Source organism: Dendropsophus ebraccatus, chromosome 5, assembly GCF_027789765.1.
Source record: "Dendropsophus ebraccatus isolate aDenEbr1 chromosome 5, aDenEbr1.pat, whole genome shotgun sequence".
NCBI classification, from domain to species: Eukaryota; Metazoa; Chordata; class Amphibia; order Anura; family Hylidae; genus Dendropsophus; species Dendropsophus ebraccatus.
In genome coordinates, this window is record NC_091458.1 from 45614068 (window position 1) to 45635535 (window position 21468).

Below are 21468 nucleotides of genomic sequence, written 5' to 3' on the forward strand. Positions count from 1 at the left end.
CTGACCATTTCAGAGAATAAATAAAGCAAGTGATGTGAAAAACACAAACGGAAGGTCTTGTAGGGTGTCCCTGATATGTTGTGGTTAGTACCTGCCAAAAGTGGTCCAAGGAAGGATGACTGGTTAATGGTCGACAAGGTTATGGGCATCTAAGGTTTATTACTATGCATGGAGATAATGGCTAGCCTGTCCACTTCAATGCCAGAAGTTGCCAGAACAAACAGGGCATCACAGCTTGTGTATGGGTCTGACCAGACAGCGGTGGCCAGCTAACCAGACAGCGTTGGCCAATTCAACAGGGCACCTAGATAATCCATGCCATGGACCTAAACCCATTAAGACCCCTTTTTTCAGCATGCCCAGGGAAGGGGTGGGTGAAAAAAATAGCATCCACTTACTGCCCTGGCTCCAACGCTGCCGCCTGAATTGAGCAACTCCGGGGTGATTCTCTCCCCTCTCACCCATTCTTTGTATGCCATCGGACTGTATTTGGTGACTCATTTCATTTTTTGCCTCTTATGCATATACTATTATGGTGATGTTGGACTTTACAGGGATTCTGCCCAGGCAGTCTTGCTAGACCTTCATAATATTCTTGCAGTCCGGGGTCAGTGTGGTTGATTAGTCCATGCTGGTATACCGACAGGACTTATGGGGACTTTTTAAGTGTTTTTAATGTAGTGTAGTATTTGGGGTTGGTCTCCCTTTTCCAATGCTCCTGCATATCTGTATTTATGGTATTCTTTGTATATTCATGTTACAATAAAGTATTTTTTGATGTGCTACCTATTTGTGAATATGCTTTGGTTTCTCTGTTTTTTCATGTGATTTATATGCATTGGTTTAGCACTCTCTTTTTTTTATAGTGGTGCCCACTAGCTTGGTTATATAACATCTTAAGTCCCATCTCAATACCAGGAAGCGGCAGCACAGTGGGGACCAGAGTGGCAGAATGGGGGAGGCAGTGCGGGAGCCAGAGAGGTAAGTGAATCTTATTTTTTTTCACCCACCCTCTCCCCAGTCATGCTTAAAAAAGGGGTCCTGGCTGGACTACCTATTTAAAGGAGAAGTCCGGCCAAAATTATTACCTATGGAAAGTTATACAATTTTCTAATGTACATTAATTATAGTAGTACCTGTGCTATCCCTATCACATCGCCGCTGCCGCTGCTCACACAGGGGCCGCTCTTCATGCCCCCTCCTCCTCCCGGCTTCAAACACTATCGCGCCTCTGACTCCTTGCCGCCCGCGCCGCTGACTCCCACCCGCCCGCGCCGCTCCTTACACTATCCAGCCGGCTGCCGCTCTCTGCTCCTGCATGCCGGCCGCATCAGCCCAGCACGGCGCTCCCGGTGCTTCCTGGTGTCCCCGGCCGGGGTGGGTGAAGGCTGACGCGGCCGGCATGCAAGAGCAGAGAGCGGCGGCCGGCCGGATAGTGTGAGGAGCGGTGCGGGCGGCGGGGAGTCAGTGGCACGATTGTGTTTAAAGCCAGGAGGAGGAGGGGGAGCGGAGGAGGAGGGGGCATGAAGAGCGACCCTTGTGTGAGTGGCGGCGATGTGATAGGGATAGCACAGGTACTACTCCCCCATTATGGGGAGTAGTACCTGTGCTATCTATGCCCATCATATCGCCGCCGCTCACACAAGGGCCGCTCTTCATGCCCCCTCCTCCTCCTCCCGGCTTCAAACACTATCGCGCCGCTGACTCCCTGCCACCCGCGCCGCTCCTCACACTATCCGGCCGGCATGCAGGAGCAGAGAGTGGCGGGCGGCCGGATAGTGTGAGGAGCGGCGCGGGCGGGTGGGAGTCAGCGGCGCGATAGTGTTTGAAGCCGGGAGGAGGGGGAGTAGAGGAGGAGGGGGCATGAAGAGCGGCCCTTGTGTGAGCGGCGGGGGCGGCGATGTGATAGGGATAGCACAGGTACTACTCCCCCATTATCTGCAGATAATGGGGGAGTAGTACTTTGTATATGTGCCCAGCACCAAGCAGGGAGGGAGGGGGGAGGTAGATGGCACTTCTCTCCCTCCCTGCTCAGTGCCCTGCAAATGTATTTATTGAATACATTTATGGGATACTTTGGGGAGAAAGGACACTTGCTCCCCAAAGTATTCCATAAATGTATTCAATCACAAAGTACAGTACATAACATTACATTACATACACACATCCATTGTAATTCCTGTGGTACTCATTGACTTCTAAATATAGAGCGCCCCCTGCTGGACACTCCATAGGAATTACACCATTCGTCGTGACGTCACTGCTTCTGAGAGAATTCTAACACTTCCTGATACACTAAATTAAGGGAAATAGCAGTATATGAGCATTTCCCATAATTAATGTACATTAGAAATTTGTATAACTTTCCATAAGTAATAACATATAAAAAAAAAATTTTGGCCGGACTTCTCCTTTAAGGGACATACTGTACAAAATATTATGCAAATGGTTATTATGGCTGATCAGTCTGTGTATGTAGGTATATACAAATATATTAGAACTTGTATTAAAATAAATTATTATATGGCAACTCCAAATAATGAATTCTGAGAATGAACAGTAAAAAAAAAAAGTTAATAAAAAGATGCAAAGATTATATATAACTTTTACAATTATTTACGCTATAAAATACATGCTCGGTCTAGGTCAGACTTCAGATTTCTCATACTGATATGGCTGTTCCAAGAATAAGACAGAGATGGATTTTAATGAAAATTTATACGGCCTCAATTTCACTATGCAAACCTCCCAACAAAAACTATGATGTAAAATCACCATGTCTTCTCTTTTTTTACTATTGTAGATATACATATGTATTTCCCGTGATGGATACATTTATAACCATGGATAATTTATTGCTGTAATCACTGAAACCTTTATAATCTAGGACTCCTATTTTAGAAGGTAAATTCATTTTCCTTTCTTTGTAATTGTTCCCTATCTCAAAACACTTTGGGGGAGATTTATCAAACATGGTGTAAAGTGAAACTGGCTCAGTTGCCCCTAGCAACCAAACAGATTCCACCTTTCATTTACCAAAGAGTCTGTGAGGAATGAAAGGTGGAATCTGATTGGTTGCTAGGGGCAACTGAGCCAGTTTCACTTTACACCATGTTTGATAAATCTCCCCCATACACTGCACGTCTGGATTGCCACCTATATACTGTGGTGACTGCCCTGATCACTGCTTAACTTCACATATTAAAGCTTTAATACTTTTCTAAAACATTTGCATGTGTAAATGATGGCTTCCTATTTAAAGGGGTCTTCCAACCTGTTGCCGGGTCCAGGGCTACCCACTCCCCACCCCACCAATGATTTCAAAACGCCATTCCAGTTGGAAATTAAAGCTTACTATAGTCACTATAAAGTTTATACAGAGATTCCATTTCTGGCAGGAACCGCGTGTCACCGAATGTTTTGAAATTGTTGGCGGTGGCAGAAAGCTGACGGCCCGGGACCAGGCGAAGAGGGAACTCAGGAACAAGGGGGACAAAGTCAGAGGTTACTTGTGGGAAAGATCAGAATTAACATAAAAAAATTGTTACTTTACTAAAAAGAGTAGTAGATGTTTGGCACAAACTTCCAGCAGAGGTGGTTAAATCTACAATAACAGAATGTAAACCTGCCTGGGATAAACATATATCTATCCTAAGATAATAAGCAGAGAAATACTAAAAGGGCAGACTAGATGGACCAAGTGGTCTTTTTCAATCTATGTGTCTATGAAGATCAGGCAAACACACACTGTGTTTGCCTGGTAAGTATATATTTTTTGTATATATTTACTTTTTGTAAGTACATATTTTTTGTTCTAGCCCCCTCACCCAACCATTCCAGCGCCAGTATACTTTGCATTACATAATGAACGGGAATACCCATTTAATTACTTGTGCTAAAAATGCAGGATCAGCAGCAGATTTGTCTAAATAACTGAACACAGCACCAAATCTGCTGTGGATCATGTACGTGTGAACGCACCCTTACCAATAACAGATAGAGATGCTGCCTGAATACAAGTGTCAGTACTGAGCTACTGCTCAATATATATTCACATTGCCATACTTATGTTATTTTTGTATTAAAGGAGTTTTATATTCTTCAAATTGCTAACAACAAGAAAAAGCTTACACTTACACCAACTTCCTGCAGGACATACAACAGCTGATAAGTACTGGAAGACTTGGGTTTTTTAATTAAGAGACATTTACAAATCTGTAAAGCTTTCTGCCATGAGTTAAAAACATTTTAAGGGTGCCTTCACACCTACCGACTAGTCGGCTAGGTCCTGGCAGATCACTGTCAATACATAAACGCAGCGGTCTGAACGACCGCTGCGTGTAAGTAAATCTGCCGGCCGCTTAACCCCTTCTGATGCCGGCCGCCTCCTGCTCCGCTCTGTATACATACCTCCTCGCTCCACGGGGTCCCGGCGTCCTGCTCTCACGCCTGGCCAATCAGTGTGTTGCCCTGCCGCAGCCACTGATTGGCCGGGCGGGAGAGCAGGACGTCGGGACACCGTGGAGCGAGGAGGTAATGTATAAAGAGCGGAGCGGGAGGCTGCCGGCATCAGAAGGGGTTAAGGGGATGGCAGATTTACATACACACAGCGGTAGTTCAGACCGCTGCGTGTATGTACTGACAGTGATCTGCCAGGACCTAGCCGACTCGCAGCGTTATTAACGCTGCGAGTCGTTAAGTGTGAAGGCACCCTAAACCCTATAAAAACTGATCAGTAGTGTGAAGCTTTGAGAACATACAAGAGGCTCTTGAACACTTACCCTGAGGTAGAACTTTCAGATAGTTTCTTCTTACATTTAATTCACGCAGAGACTTGAGTAGACCTATTTGCGGTGGTAAAGATGTTATTTCATTGCAGCTGATATCCTGTAGTAACAAAAGGAACAATGCTCGAATGTTACAGTAGTTCTAGCGGCTATACCCTACCATAAGTCACTTCCTGGTTTTGTTAACTATAAAGATTTGTTATCTAAGTAAGACTTGTTCACACTAGTTTTGCATATTATTACAAGGAATAAAAGTACTTAAATCTGATATCTCCCTATAGCATAAGGGGCGCTGAGGATGAAGGTAAGTTTCTAACCCTAATCCTTGGTACTATTTTTTGAATATTAGCAGTTTATTTCATAAGCTAATGAGGAGCATTGGTGCACTGGGGGCGAGGCCTCCACCCTAAGTACACTGATCCACCCCGGCCAGCCCAACCCTCCTAACTAATATTGGCAGACCAGCACACCACCTCAATATTTAGTAGAAGAGACAGGCCAGCAGATTGGTGTACCATATTTTCTGGCGTATAAGGCGACTGGGCCTATAAGACGACGTCTGACTTTCGAGAAGATTTCAGGGGTTCGCCATATACGCTAGAAATTGTTAACCCCTGCCTGAACGCAGCCCTGCTGCAGTCAGGCAGGGGTTAACTGCAGCTACATTAAAAAAAAAAAAACAGTTAACTTACCTGGGGCAGGTTCCCCGCCTCCTGTCCCATTCCCGGTGCAGGCAGTGTGACGTACACTGACTTCGGGATCCCCGGAGCTCTCCCAAGCAGCCGAGCGTATCATCGGAGAAACGCCGAGAGGCTCGGCTGCTCGGGAACGGGGATCCCTGGCGCAGTCAGTGTACGTCACACTGCCTGCGTCGGGAATGGGACAGGAGGCACACGGAGGCCAGGAACAGGCACCAGGTGAGTTAACCGTTTGTTTTTTTGTAGTGGTTGCCCCATACTCCCCCACCGTATGGGGCGATCTTACCCGCCATATAAGACGACCCCGATTTTTTAAGAAGATTTTTCGGGGTTAAAAAGTTGTCTTATACGCCGGGAAAAAAAGGAACTTAGGGGGGAAGCTCGGTCCCCTGTGCACCGAAACTCTTTTGTATACAAAATGAAGTGATAGTATCCCAAAAATGGTCTCGAGGATGAAGGTACTGTAAGAAAAATACCTTTACCCTCAGTGCCCCATGTGTGAGGACATTTTAGCAGGTTGGATGCTAATTATTCGTTTCCCTTTAATAATTATGCAATTGAGGTCTGTGCCAAACATAAACATGGGAGTATACAGCTATATACAGCTCTAGTTGGCTGGCATATTAGCAGGCTCAGGACACGTCATCACACCTGTTGTGTCATCCATAAGACCAAGAACAGTGGCACAGCCGGGGGCATCCTACATGATTACTATGTGTGGCGGCTTTTCAGTCCCAGCATTGTAGTAATTTGTGACAAATTCACTGCTGTCACTTCAGCCTTTCCATTTTCATAAATCTCTTTCACTAAGTGATTTTCCAAAGGTCCTTCAGCGACTTCCCTGCCAGATTTCTGTTTTCTTTCAAAAGAAAGTACCAATTTTCAGGTCATTAGATAAAGTTCACACTATCCCACTGGGAGTGATAAATTTGGCTCACCTTAGATTCCACGCATCAGATTTAGGTTACAACTCTCCCCCCCAAAAAACATAAGTGAGGAATAATAAATATGATATAGTGACATACCAGCTCCATTAACTGCTGTAGTTGACCTATTTCCTCGGGCAGGAATCCAAGCTTATTATTGCTGGCAATTAAGACTTTTAGTGGAAGACCACATATACAGGCTGGCAATGAGGAGAGTTGATTTCGGCTAGAAAAAAAAAAGAAGAAAATGTAGGTATTCTTCGCCAAGCTATAATTTTATTAAGTGATTCATAAAGACATGTTAAAAAAAAAAAAGAGCTGCACGCTCCCTTGTGTGTTCAGGAGTAGAGCTGAACTGCGTCCAAAAGCGTTATGTGAAGAGTGTTTCACAGCCAGATCTCTATATACAGCGAAAAAATTAGCGTGTGGGTGGAAGAAAAGGCCTACGAAAACAGCTATGGGAGGAAAGGAGCACTTGTATGAGGCTTTCCATAAGCCCCTGTGCACATTCATCTTACTACTGTAACAACCTTACAGTGCATGCTAGATTTATTATATGTCAGATATCACAAACTGGGACAAGTAATTATATATTTATTATTATATACGTATTATTCTATCACTCAGCAATGCTGCATATGTGACCACAATTCATGCCCATTAAAAAAAAAGGAAAGAAATCCTATGAGCTTCAGCATCTTTACCTGTACCTGTCATGACGCCTGCTGCCGGATTAACAGAGGAACTCGCTGCTGATCTGACAGGTACACTTTAAGGCCATGTTCACTCAAAGTAAGTTCCGCAGTAATCACGGCCGTTGTTGCAGAAGCTGTGATAAGTACGGAACTTACATTGTGCTGAAGGCTGAGGGAGTCACGGACGGAGTGTATACACATAGTATACACTCCGGCCGGGATCCCTAGCGGTGCAGCGAGAAACTGACATGTCAATTTTCTGCTGCCGCTATTCAATGAATTGCAGCCACAGAGAATCCTGTCAGTGCACACAATAAAGCGTGCGGCTCAGGCAGTACGCTCCATTGTGTGCAGTGGGGAGTTCTGATGCAGGAGCGCAAGGATGCGCCTGCATCAGAACTCAGCAGCGCTAAAGATCATCCATCCGATACTGCAATGTGAACATAGCCTAATGGCCCTATTTCACGGGTCGTCTAGAGGAGCAAACGAGCGCTCTCATCGCTCGTTTGCTCCTCGTTCCCCGCTCACTGCGGCCGCTATTCGACGCGGCTGCAGCGAGCGGGTGAGTGCGGGAGGGGCGGCGGGGACCTGCGGGGGGGCTGCCCGGGTCATCGCTGATCGTCCGGGCAGCCCATAGGATACAGCAGGATACACCATAGGATACACCATAGGATACGGACGATAATCGTTCCATGGAATAGGGCCTTAAAGGGGTTTTCCAGTCAAAACATGCATGACCTATCTTCAAGATTAATATTGGAACGGTGGAGTACCGACACCCAGCACCCCTCTTTTTTCCTGTGGCATATACAGTACAAAGTAATTAAAGCTAAAAGCAGACTTATATTGTGTAATAGCCATGCCGAGTTACTACCATTAAAGTGAATGGCAGCTGTACTGCAGTAACCCAGCACGGCCACCACACAGAAAATGGTGCTGTCTTTTCTGGCTCGGTTCCTCAGCTCAGCAAACGGGCTGATCAATGGCGATCATGAGACCAAACCATCCATATGCTGAGACCAGGCAACCTCCTTAAAGGGGTTATCCAACATTAGAAAACATGGCCACTTTCCTCCAGAGACAGCACCACTCTTGTCTCCAGTTCGGGTGTAGGTTTTTCAGTTCCATTGAAGTGAATGGAGCTTATTTGCAAACCACACCTGAACTGGAGACAAGAGTTGTGCCGTCTCTGGAAGAAAGTGGCCATGTTTTTCTGTTGCTGGATAACCCCTTTAAGGCAGGTGAGATGAGACAGAGACTTACTAAGACCAAGAACATCTTTATTCTGACTTACAGTGTGGGTCCCAGCCAATTTACCAACAGGCGATCCTTCTGTAGGGCCAACAATGAAATATAATGTTCCCTTTGGGACACACTCTGTAGGCATTTAGTTGTCCTGGACTGCCTATGTGACAGGCTTTATCTGCAGAAGGGGTACAGCTAAACAAGTATATGTAACTTACATATATGTACCCAGTGTGTGTTGTCTCAGTACCAGAATTTGGGCTCTGATATTTAGTTTAGTATTACAATTATCCATACCAAAACAATTGCTTTAATTTAGAAGTACCCAAAGTATCCCTTTAAATATCCCCCCCCCCCCCACACACACTAGCACATAGACATGCTGACATACAGACACACACCTCTACATAAATCCAGGCACATCCGAGCTTCCCGCGCGCTCTCGCTGGAAACTGGTGGGGATTGTACATTGTACAGAGGTAGTAAATTATTTCTGGAAATTATTTGTGAAATTAAAAAAAAATGCTACTTTTTGAGGGGTTTTGTTTTACCGCAATTCACTGAGGTAAAGCTGACATGTTATCTCTATTGTTCAGGTAGGCGCAAATACAATTTACCGTATATAGCAGGGGTGGGGAACCTTTTCCATGTCGAGGGCCGGTCGGGCATTAATAAAATCATTCGAGGGCCGCATACCGTGCGCGGCAGTTAGTAGCGGGGGTTTGCAGCACCCAGGACAAGGCATAGTATTGTTCCCCTAGTGCCCCTGATATTGTAGTTAACCCCCAGTGATGCCCCTTGTAGTCTAGTTAACCCCCAAGTCATGTCCCTGGTAGCCTAGTTAACCCCCATCAGGCATGTCCCTGGTAGCCTAGTTATTCCCCCCCCCATCAGTCATGTCTCTGGTAGCCTAGTTGTCCCCCCCATCAGTCATGTCCCTGGTAGCCTAGTCGCCCCCCCCCCTTATCAGTCATGTCCCTGGTAGCCTAGTTATTCCCCCCCCATCAGTCATGTCCCTGGTAGCCTAGTTATTCCCCCCCCATCAGTCATGTCTCTGGTAGCCTAGTTGTCTCCCCCATCAGTCATATCCCTGGTGGCCTAGTTATCCCCCCATCAGTCATGTCCCTGGTAGCCTAGTTGTCCCCCCCATCAGTCATGTCCCTGGTAGCCTAGTTGTCCCCCCCCCCCATCAGTCATGTCCCTGGTAGCCTAGTTGTCCCCCCCCCATCAGTCATGTCTCTGGTAGCCTAGTTGTCCCCCCCATCAGTCATGTCCCTGGTAGCCTAGTTGTCCCCCCCATCAGTCATGTCCCTGGTAGCCTAGTTGTCCCCCCCCCCCATCAGTTATGTCCCTGGTAGCCTAGTTATTCCCCCCCCCATCAGTCATGTCTCTGGTAGCCTAGTTATCCCCCCCCCCCATCAGTCATGTCTCTGGTAGCCTAGTTCTTCCCCCCCCCATCAGGCATGTCCCTGGTAGCCTAGTTATTCCCCCCCCCCCATCAGTCATGTCTCTGGTAGCCTAGTTATTCCCCCCCCATCAGGCATGTCCCTGGTAGCCTAGTTGTCCCCCCCATCAGTCATGTCCCTGGTAGCCTAGTTGTCCCCCCCCATCAGTCATGTCCCTGGTAGCCTAGTTGCCCCCCCCCCCCATCAGTCATGTCCCTGGTAGCCTAGTTGTCCCCCCATCAGTCATGTCCCTGGTAGCCTGGTTGTCCCCCCATCAGTCATGTCCCTGGTAGCCTAGTTGTCCCCCCATCAGTCATGTCTCTCGTAGCCTAGTTGTCCCCCCATCAGTCATGTCCCTGGTAGCCTAGTTGCCCCCCCCCCCCCCATCAGTCATGTCCCTGGTAGCCTAGTTGTCCCCCCATCAGTCATGTCCCTGGTAGCCTAGTTGTCCCCCCATCAGTCATGTCCCTGGGATCCTAGTTAACCCCCAAATAAAAAAATAAACATCCCACTCACCTTACCTCCGCTCCCACGCAGTCCAGGTCCTCTTCTCTCCCAGGTCCTCTGTGCCGGTCTTCTCCTGCAGGCGGCGCGTGATGAAATGACGTCATCGCGTGCGGCCCGCAGGAGACTAAAGACACGCGCCGCTCTGCTGGGGAAGAAGCCGGCATAGACAGCATCCTCCTGTGTCCGCCAGCTGTCACAGACACCGGAGGATGCGGTGTATGCCGGCTTCTTCCTCCTCCAGAGCGGCGCGCATCACAGGGGAGCTGCGGGCCGCGGGCCGCATCGGGAGGTCTCAGGGGCCGGATGCGGCCCGCGGGCCGGAGGTTCCCCACCCCTGGTATATAGTGTTATCTTGCATTTGGTGTCACTTTTCATTTACAATGCTGACCATGCAGAATCCATATTGTTAGGTTTCATTAGTTGGGACAATTACGCACACAGCAATTGGGTTTAGGTTTTTTCCATTTGGAAGAGGGAGGTGATTTGAGTTTTTATTAGGGAATGAAGTTATTTTTGTATCTTTAACAACATTTTTACACTATTTTAGCTCATCTAGGGAATGGCTTTAATTATTAGATTGCTTATAAAGATCAATGCAATGCATATGTAGTGTATTGATCTATTAGGTCGGCGCTTTACTGACAGGACCTGCCATAGGCAGACTCAGTAGATCTATCAAATCAGTAGAGACCAAGCTAAGGGCTCGGGCTACTGTGATCAGTCCACATGTTGCTAATCAGACCACCAAACCACTAATGGTATATGACAAAACTATTTAAAAGCCATTATCGCTATTGATCGTGGCATTTAACCAGTTAAATGGCCAGCATTGATATGATGATAGTATTCAATGATGATAGTATTCAATGATGAGTGATATCCAATGTCGGTAATTTCCAGCAGATGTCAGCCATAGGTAGCAGCTGACATCTGCTGCATATAGAGCAGGCTCAGCTCCTGACCTGCTCCATACTCACTCGACTACCAGCCTCCATACATGTACACAGCTGAGTGTACAGTTTAGTGCACATATATGTGTCTGTAATATGTTTATATGCATGTTTTGTTTACAATAACCAGTAATATTTGTTTGTCCATTACAGTACAGTTGTATATGTGTTTGGTACATGAATACTATATGGTGGCAATAATACGTAAAGTACATGGCAGTGATGTACCTCTATGCCATAGGCTGCCTTACATAAAGGTCATGTGATCAGCAGAAAAAGCTCAGTAGCAACTGACAGCCAGGTTTCTACTACTGCAATTGACGGGATCAGAAAAACCACTAAACTTGGCAATATTACCCCCATATACGCAGCACGGGCTCAGTGGTTAGCACTGTAGCCTTGCAGCGCTGGAGTCCTAGGTTCAAATCCCACCAACATCTGCAAAGAGTTAGTATGTTCTCTCCGTGAAATCGGTACTCTGGTTTCCTCCCACACCCAAAAACATACAGATAGGTGAAGTGCTGCGGAATCTGTGTGCGCTATACAAATAAAAATTATTATATACGCTCAAGAGCAGGTGTAGATTTCTGTGCCCGTTGTGCAGCAGATGCACGTCAGGTCAGGTTTCACTAAGAGGAGTGAATCTAGTGGTAATTGGGGGCGGGGCATACTTTTAGACTTGCGCATGAGAACACCCATGTTTATAAATGTCCCCCTAGGCGCATTCATCATTTTCATAATAAGGATAGATCCACACTGCGTTTGTGTTCATGTTTAATGTATATGCATTATACTCTCTTACATATAAAGTAAACAGATATTTAATCATCACCCTCTGCTCTCATTCAGCAATTTCCTGTTTCCTAAAAAAATAATATGTAGACCCCTATGAATCTATTTTATTGATGGCCTCTAGGAACCCCAACAGTGGTGCAGAATCTCTTACAACAGACTCCATAGAAATGCTCTAAAAGGTGCAAGCTTCTATTCTAATATATATATATATATATATATATATATATATATATATACATACATATGCATACACAGTGGTACCTCAGTTCTCGAACTTAATTGGTTCCGAAAGGCAGTTTGATAACCGAGCAGCGTCTTCCCATAGGAAATAATGCAAATGTGTTTAATTGGTTCCAGCACACACCGATAGATACCTACAGTACTCTTATATTACATTGATAAGTGCCCTGTTTAATCTCTACAGTACATTACAGAACAGCACTATATACTGTAAAGGACATTATAGAACAGCACTTTATACTGTACAGGACATTATACACAAGAAACATTCAACAGAACCAGCAATTATAGTACAATAGTCACTAACTCCTCACTCATCCTTTACTGTATAGCGTCCCCTCATCCCAGCACTGTAATGTATGGAAGATGGTGGTGCACTGACTGTACTACTACTGTACTGTATATGCACTCCAGAAGTCTTATACTGTACTGTACTGTATGTAAGGCCTCACCAGTGCTAAACTCACCAGGTACAACCCACCATCCACACTCACAAAAAGGTTCAGATACCGAGCACTTCAAGACTGGGGGCCCGAAAAGTGTTTGAGAACCTTGAAATTACAGTTTGAGTTCCAAGTAGTTCTAAAACCGAGCAGTTTGAGAACCAAGGTACCACTGTATATTTATTTTATACCTTTTGCTTAGGTGAAGCATCTCAAAAATGTGTTGTTGTATTTAAAAGTCTAAAATGTACGCATTCTATGTACTAGATAAACTGTTTGCCTAGATAAAGTTTTGTGACACCAGAAAACACATTATACAGCACGGCTATTTCAGGAAACACATATACATAAATACAAATTGCAAACTTCTCTTGGCAAAACATATAAATTCCATAGATACTTGTGTAAATATTTTTTATTCAACATTAGAATGTATGTAAAAAAAATATCACTTAGTAACATGACCTGCCACTGGAATGGCTGTGCTTACTGGTTCAAGGGAAGGTTACTGAACCATCACTGGAGATGAGCGAATTTGCCCAAAGTTTGGGTCCACACAAACCCAAACAAGTCTGTTATTTTTAATTGACGTTGATGTACAATATACATAGGGTATTGAATAACGGACATTTTTTGCGTGGATGTCAAATTAAAAGGGTTATCCAGTGAAAATCTTTCTTTCAAATCAACTGATATCAGAGCATTATATAGGCTTGTAATTTACTTCTATTAGAAAATCTCAGGTCTTCCCATACTTATTAGCTGCTGTATGTCCTGCAGGAAACATTGCCTTATTTTTTTTAAGTCTGACACAGTGCTTTCTGCTGAAATCTCTGGCCCGAGACAGGAACTCTGTCTCGGTTTTCTATGAATCCCCAAAGAAAACCTCTCCTGCTCTGGACAGTTCCTGTCTGGGCCAGAGATGTCAGCAGAGAGCACTGTGTCAGACTGAAAATAAAACAACATTTCCTCCATGACATATAGTAGCTGATAAGTATGGGAAGGCTGGAGATTTTTTAATAGCGGTAAATTACAAATCTATATAACTTTCTGACACCATTTGATTTGAAAGAAAAAGATTTTTACTGGAAAACCCCTTTAATGTTCATGACAATTAAACATAGAATTTTTTGCAAACAACGGATGTTATTTTTAGTTGTTTGCACACATTTTTTTTCCACCGTCATTCCACCGTCTTTACTACAAAATTTAATAGACTTTCAATAAAAGAACCAAATCCCAAAGAGCCTTAACTAGAATAATGTACCAACAGCCATCATTGTAATGATGAGCACCCAAAACACAAAATGAAGGATTTAATGTGGTACTCAAAACGAAGGACATCATTTTGAGAAAACAAAAATGGACAGAAAAAAACGTAATGTTACCATAGCCTATGGCTCTTCAGTTGTTGGAGCATTACAACTCCCAGCATGCCGAGAGAACATTCGGCTGTCAGGACATAACAAGAGTAGTAGTTTTCCAACAGCTGGAAAGCCACATGTTGGGGAACACTGTTGCATGGTATACTGGATAGACCACTTCATCTGATGTTATAGGTGTAACTAATCAAACAAGGTGGGCTACATGTAAAAGCTCACACGTTTTGGGGTAGATTCCTAACACTTAGGGCATTACTGCATGGAAAAATTATTGGGTGAAAAATCGTTAATCATTATTGAAATTTAAGCGTTACTCTTTCCGTGTGTAAGCAGGCAACAAGCGACTAATGAGAATTTGTTCGTACATGGTTGATCGCATCTTTTGAGCTGACCATAAAATCATTGCTAAACGTTGGCAAATCTTTCAGGGTATGTACATACGCTCGCTTGTTATTACTAGAGTATACAAATGATCGTAATTACACCATAATACACAGAACTATTGTTCTGTGTATTATGGTGAGTGATTTCAGGTCGTTCCCAAAAGCGCTTGTTTACTATCATTTATCATTAATCGGAGAAAATAAAAAATCGCTTTGTCTAATAGGACCCTTAGCATTTTTGACATAAAGGCAGCATGAAGAAGCATCAGATTTATTGCAGTGGCTTATCTATGATACATTTGATATAGATATACAGGGACATTTATCATTATGCATCTTGGTGTACGCCAAAGAAAAGGTACAGATTTTTGTGCAAAGCACCCTAATGGACGAGCAGGTGGGAGCGGTAAGACAGGGAGGAGGTGTGGATTTATGCCTGTTAACGGCTCAAGAGCAGATGCAGAATTCTGCGCCCGCCGAGCGACAGGCGCAGGTCCCACCGGGGACAAAGAGGTGTGCCCCCAAGGTACATTTTACATAACCACCACTGATAATACAGTACTAAATAACTGAGGAACTATGAACAATGAAACTTACCTTATATTCAAGTAAGTCAGCATTTGTAAATTTGCTAATATGTCTGGGATGACTTTGATGCAGTTCTGGTAAAGGTTGAGCGCCTCCAGTGACACAAAGTGACAAACTTCTATCGGAATTTCTGTCAGCCTATTCTTCGAAAAATCTATGTGGAAGAATACACACAAAAGTGTTATCATTCTATTATATCAGAAAAACTGCGTCCAACTAAAACATGTAAGTCAATCATATACCACAATTATAGCAGCAGTCACACATGAAAAGAAATAGACAAAAGGATAGGAACAGTGGACTGGCAACTAACTAATCCAGGCCAAACAAAAACAAATATAGTCCAAGTACTACAATCAGCAGCAGTATATTTGGCGGTGCTCATTCATAGAATTGCCCCAAGCAAGAGATACAAATCCAATATGTGAGAAGTAGGGAGAAGGCACTCACCATAAAAAAACTCTTTATTCATCCAAAAATATAAAACCTTGCAGAGCATGTAGCAGTTGGCGGGGACGCCATTTAATCACTGTAAAGTGTAACAGCTGTTTCTCGCGTGCATGTGCACATCATCAGACACCTGAGAAACGGCTGCTACACTTTTCAGTGATTGAATGGCGTCCCCGACAACTGCTACATGCTTTGCAAGATTTTATATTTTTGGATGACTAAAGAAATTTTTTTATGGTGAGTGCCTTCTCCCTAATTCTCACATATTGCATTAAAAGAAATGCCTTCGCTGCACTTAGGCTGACTTTACACAGGGCATCTATTTTGGGTTCATGATGATGAGCTTTTGATGCCATTTTGCCACAAACTGCAGTAAAATAGCACAATTTTTCCTATGATTTTGATGGAATCGCGGACCTGTAAGAGGTGATCAGCGGGGAGTTGGTAAAAGATGTAACTGCCATGATAGGAGTAAGTAACACCTCCATACATTTGCTTGATTTTATCGCAGCATGTAAGAGGCTAAACTACCCAGAGCGGAAGTGTCTCCTCTCCAGGTAGTTACAGCAGAAGCCAAGCTTTCATACTGACAGCTGATGTCCTGAGATTCTGGTGCAGAAGCCCCACACCAACTTATTTCGACCCCACCGTAAAATGGTGTATGGGTCGGAATAAGTTCCATTAGTGAATGCTGTAAAAAGGCTTATTGTCTCACTATTACTTGTGGCTTACTGTTCCTTTAATTAAACCTGTCTTTTCTATAGTGGAAATCTTCCTTTTGTGACGCCTGAGCTCTTTCTGATGTCAGCGTATGTTACGGAAGATGCATCTGTAAAGGGTGAGACATAAAATCTGAGCTGAAACACCAGATGCAGCGAGTTTACCATTTATGGCCAAGGTACAATGCACAAAAAGGCAACGAGAAAAATCCCCATGTGAAGCAGAAGAAATGGCTCATTTACTGTGCATATTTCACAGAGAACAACACAAAACGTAAAAGCGGCAGATTACTACTGGGAACGTCTGTATATATGGAAAAGGAATTCTCTGTACTTACTGCTTAGGCTAGGTTCACACTGCGTTTTCAGCATCCGTTTAACGCATCCGTTTTTTGCAAAAAAACGCATGAAAAACGGATTGCAAAAAACGGATTCATTTGTGTGCATCCGTTTTTCCATTGACTTCCATTATAAAGAAAAACGGATCCGTTTTTTTTGGCGGACCAAAACGGACCAAAAAACGTTGCTGACTCTATTTTTCTGGACGTTAAAAAAAACGGATCCGTTAAACGGATGCTGGAAACGCAGTGTGAACCTAGCCTTATACATGTCTCAAGGGAGTGAAAAGAAGTTGCTACTCAATAAAGCTAACAATGGCTGCTTACTTCCTATACTCATACTATATTCATACTGGCAAAATATAATACAGCTACGAAGAAACTACTGTGTGCCTCAATCCGATAAGAAGAAAAAAAGTCACAATCCAGTGAGTGGTGAGAGATACTGCAAACAGAGCCTGCAAAGAGATTAAATAACAGCTTACTGTGTGCGCTAGATCTCACCCCTTGCAGGATTCACAGCTAACTACTGGTCTACAACGTCCTCCATGCTGCTGCTGCTTCTAGGGAATAATATAAAGAATCAGAATCTCCTCATCTGTGTATGTACAGTAAATTGGTGACATGGTAAAGCTTAGGCTCAAGCCACTAGCTTGGGGACAATAAAAATTAGAGATGGCGCCTGCAGAGCAAAAGTCAGCTGTAAATGGAGTTTTAGGGTACGTTCAATGCAAAGTAACTCTAGGCCATCAAATCTGCTGCGGATGTGCTGCAGATCTGCTGCAGATTCAAATCTGCACCATCAAATCTGCTGCAGATCCTGTACGTGTGAACGCACCCTTAAAGAAACACTCTGTTTTCTTTGTTTTTTATTCCCCCTAGACCACCCTACACCAAGCCCTGGAGAAAGAAGGAAAAAATGTGTCGTAGGTGCCTGCGGGATCCAAATGGCCTTGGAGCACCGGAACTACCCTACGAGAAAACAATCATCACGGGTTTAAAGCAAATCTGTCAACCCCTGACCACTTACCAAGCTAATGGCACCACTGGATAGATATCAATGAAAGCATTCAGAACATATCTTTGTTGTCTGTGTTTCTATCTTCATTTTCAAAAAATGAAAATTTGTCTTGTGCGTCTGCTCCACTCATAGAATGAACATGTTCATTCCTTGAGCGGAGAGCATAGGCGCACAAGAAATCCCATTGAAGGAATAGGACAGGCCAAATGATAAGCGGATTTATCGGACTCTTCGTAAATTCCACCTCAGTGTGCAAGGGCCTTAAATCACAGTCCAGAAGCAGACTACAGCTGGTATACAGATATAATAGAGAAAAAAAGGTTTATCTTACAATAGTAGCTTACTAGTTGCAGTTTTGGCCCGCTAACTCTAACTGCCTGAAGACATGCCAGTGGTTTTGTGTCCCTTTAACACCACACATTTTTAGGCCATGAAATCTTTTTTAATCTGGTTTCTAATAGAAAAAAATTTAATCCTGACATCGTAGACTCCAAACATGATGTGAAGCCATGCATGATACAAGTGGCAAACTGTCCAAAACACATTACCCATGTGTTGAGTATCCCACATAGTCCTTGCCTATCCCTAGTCCCATGTATCGCGGGCGTGATTCTGTATACTGACCGACATTTTCCCACAGTGCTATGGCCAATGTACTTTACCATAGATACATAATCACAAACACAACACAAACCTCTCATCAATGACTGATTCTTCATAACTGGAAATAACAAGGTCACTTGGTCAGAGGGATACAGACAGCGGCTAAAAGGGCCGATAACAGATGTTTTGTGTGAGTACAATGAGTGTATGGCTCACAGCTGTTTTATGTCCATAGTTAGGCTGGGTACACACAGCGTTTTTGCATCCGTTTTTTTCCATCCGTTTTTCATCCGTTTTTTGCAAAAAATGGATTGCAAAAACGCAGTGTGAACCCAGCCTTAAAGGTACTAAAGCAGAGATGATGAATCAGTGGCTGTTGCAAAACTACAATTCCTATCATGCCTGGGCAACCAAAGATATGACTATGGCTAAAGCACCAAAGTTCACCACACTGTGCTAGAGCTTACTTTGTGGCAGGGCTCCTTAACCTTCTTCTACCCGGCCTCACCAGTCTGTGTTGATGCTGGGACTATCCTGACAAACACATGTTACTGTGCAGTGCCAAATACTATTATACAGAGCCCATATTAGGCTGGGTTCACTTCACACTACATTTTTTCATTCATTATTACAAAAAAGGGAAGGAAAAACAGATGCATTTGTGTGTATCAGTTTTGATCCGTTTTTTTTTTCATTGACTTCCATTATAAAAAAAAAAAACAAAAAACGGATAAAAACTGTTTTTGTTTTTTTTACATACACAAAAATGTGGTCGATCACTTTTTTTGAACTGTTTAAAAAAATTAATGCGTTTTGATCCATTCTATTTTATAATGGAAGTCAATGGAAAAACGGATCAAAACGAATGCACACAAATGCATCTATTTTTCTTTCCGTTTCTTAGCCTTACTGCAAAGAGTGCCAACTAAATACTACCAAATGCACCAAGCAGGGCAATATTACCAGCAGCAACAACTGCTATGTCAATAAATACTTCTTAACCAGCAAAAAAAAACAACAACACATGTTTTCCAGGACTCTCTAGGGCTGCATCCATATTCTTCAGCCACCGATAATCTAATGCTGCACAGTTTCGGATTTTCCCCATTGCTCCCACCATTGTTGTTTTCCAGTTACTTGGAAATCTGTTGTCCTCAAATCTATCAACTTATTTTGATAGCTAGAAAATGTTGATTTTGTCTGGCTCCAGCAAACATATCATTTCCTACAGAAAGTTTCCCAGGCAAACTCTGAAGAGTATTTCCTGACACAGCGAAGACATTTACGAAATGAAATAGAAGTCAATGGCATGGATACCAGGAATATGTAGTTTATTGAAAACTGCAGAACTGAGTGTTGGCATCCCAACATGATGAACGAGCATGAGCTCGTACACCGCTTGATCGTATTGTTTTGGCTGCATAAAAAATCCTCATTTGTTGCCTCCACATCTCACTGTGTATTGGAGATGTGCAGCCATTAAATTACGAAGCGAACCAGCAATCATTCGTGTGGGCATGTCTGTTCCAGTTTAACTTTGTAATAGGGTCCTTAATGGGGCTATCCAGCTAGGGAAAATCTTCTATATTTTATTGCAAGTATATAGAAAACAATAAAAGAGCTTACCTCTTTGCACTCCTCCGGTGTCCTCCTATGGGTTTCCTGTGTCTCCCGCTGAACAAGCCCAACTCCACATCCAAAATGGACTTGTCCTGGCAGTGATAGGCCGCTCAGCCAATCACTGGCCATGTCCTGTCTCAATCAGTGATTGGCTAGGTGGGCTGTCACCAACGTGCCGAATTTGTGGAAAGTGGAGGCTGGATCATTCATCGTGGGGACACCAGAAACCCATAGGAGGACTCGGGGGGAGCGCAGGGAGGTAAGCATAGCTTCTCAATTTTTTTCTATATACTTGAAACAAATATATATATATATATATATATATATATATATATATATAAAATTTTTACTTGGCTGTCACTTTAATACATTTTTCATCAGTCCTAGAAACAAGACAAAAGATTGGATCGGTCGGAGTCTGAGTGTTCAGTAAACCTGAGACAGTCCCATAGACTTGCATTATTGTGTTGATACAAGTACAGCTACTGTTCTCTGTTATCACCTGCTGACCTGTGCTGACAGGGCTACGAGGCAGCTCTGCTTGTATATTACTGGTCCGATACTAAATTTGCTAGTTGATAACAGTAAAAGCCTACAAGTAGCACTTGTTCTGCCCAATTCAGGTGACAAATCTATTCATGTTGGGTAAGTAAATTTACTTATTGCTGAAACCGTGCAATACGTCTGCCAGACATCTGCTGCTGAGTGATTTATGTAGGCACGCCAAGACAAACCATAAGAAAACAGGTTTTTAGTCTATGAATAAACATGTTAAGAATCTTAATGTTATGCTCTCTTTAGAGCTAAACTACTTCCAATTTCTGCATAGTAAAGATGCCAAGATGGCCCACTGGCATAATTATAGTCTATACGTGCCATATTCTTTTTCTTTAAAATGTGAGAGCTTGTTAACTGAATCCCTAAAGTAGCACTATAAACAAATATACAACTTAAATATGGTGAAAAGATTATATCATTCAAAGCATTATAGTAGCCAGTGACTACTAGAGCGCACTCTACACCCAATTAGGCTGTTTTACACATTTTGCTTAAAGGGTACTCTGGAGAAGAAAAAAATGCTCTCTTCTGCCACCTCTGTCCATGTCAGGAACTGTCCAGAGCAGTAGTGAATTCCCATAGATAATATCCTCTATTGCTGTGAACAGTTCCTGAAACAGGTGGCAGCAGAGAGCACTGTGTCAGACTGGAAAGAATACATCACTTCCTGCAGGACATACAGCAGCTGATAACTACTGGAAGACTTGAGTTTTTTAAACATAAGTAATTTACAAATCTTCTTGCACCAAAATATTCTTTAAAAATTTTCCAGACTACCCCTTTAACTTTCACAGATTTTACTGGGAGTTGTGTAAACTGTGTTGCAGTACAAACTACACTGTTTATTTAAATTAAACATATCTCTACACTGTTTACGCAATTACCATTAAAGTGAATGTACCACCAGGTACATCGCTTTGTGTTTTTTACATTAACAGACTGGCGCCAGCGTGAGGATGCCAGTGTCGCAGTCCTTTTTTTGAACAACTACCCAGTTCCCGTGCATGTCACCAGTCTATTCCAGAGCACAGCATGAAGCATTGGGGGCAGGCCCACTGACCCCCAGTGTGACATT

At 43.5% G+C, this 21468-nt stretch overlaps 1 protein-coding gene across 1 annotated transcript in view; it reads right to left on the minus strand.

Moving 5' to 3' along the window:
- Positions 1–21468, minus strand: part of LRCH1 (leucine rich repeats and calponin homology domain containing 1) — a 178011-nt gene that overhangs the window by 63756 nt on the left and 92787 nt on the right. The window contains exons 3-5 of the mRNA XM_069972913.1: positions 15094–15238; positions 6511–6637; positions 4782–4887 (exon numbers count right to left, since the gene is read on the minus strand). Of these exons, the coding sequence (XP_069829014.1) occupies positions 4782–4887; positions 6511–6637; positions 15094–15238 (378 nt within the window). The remainder of the gene's footprint in view (positions 1–4781; positions 4888–6510; positions 6638–15093; positions 15239–21468) is intronic.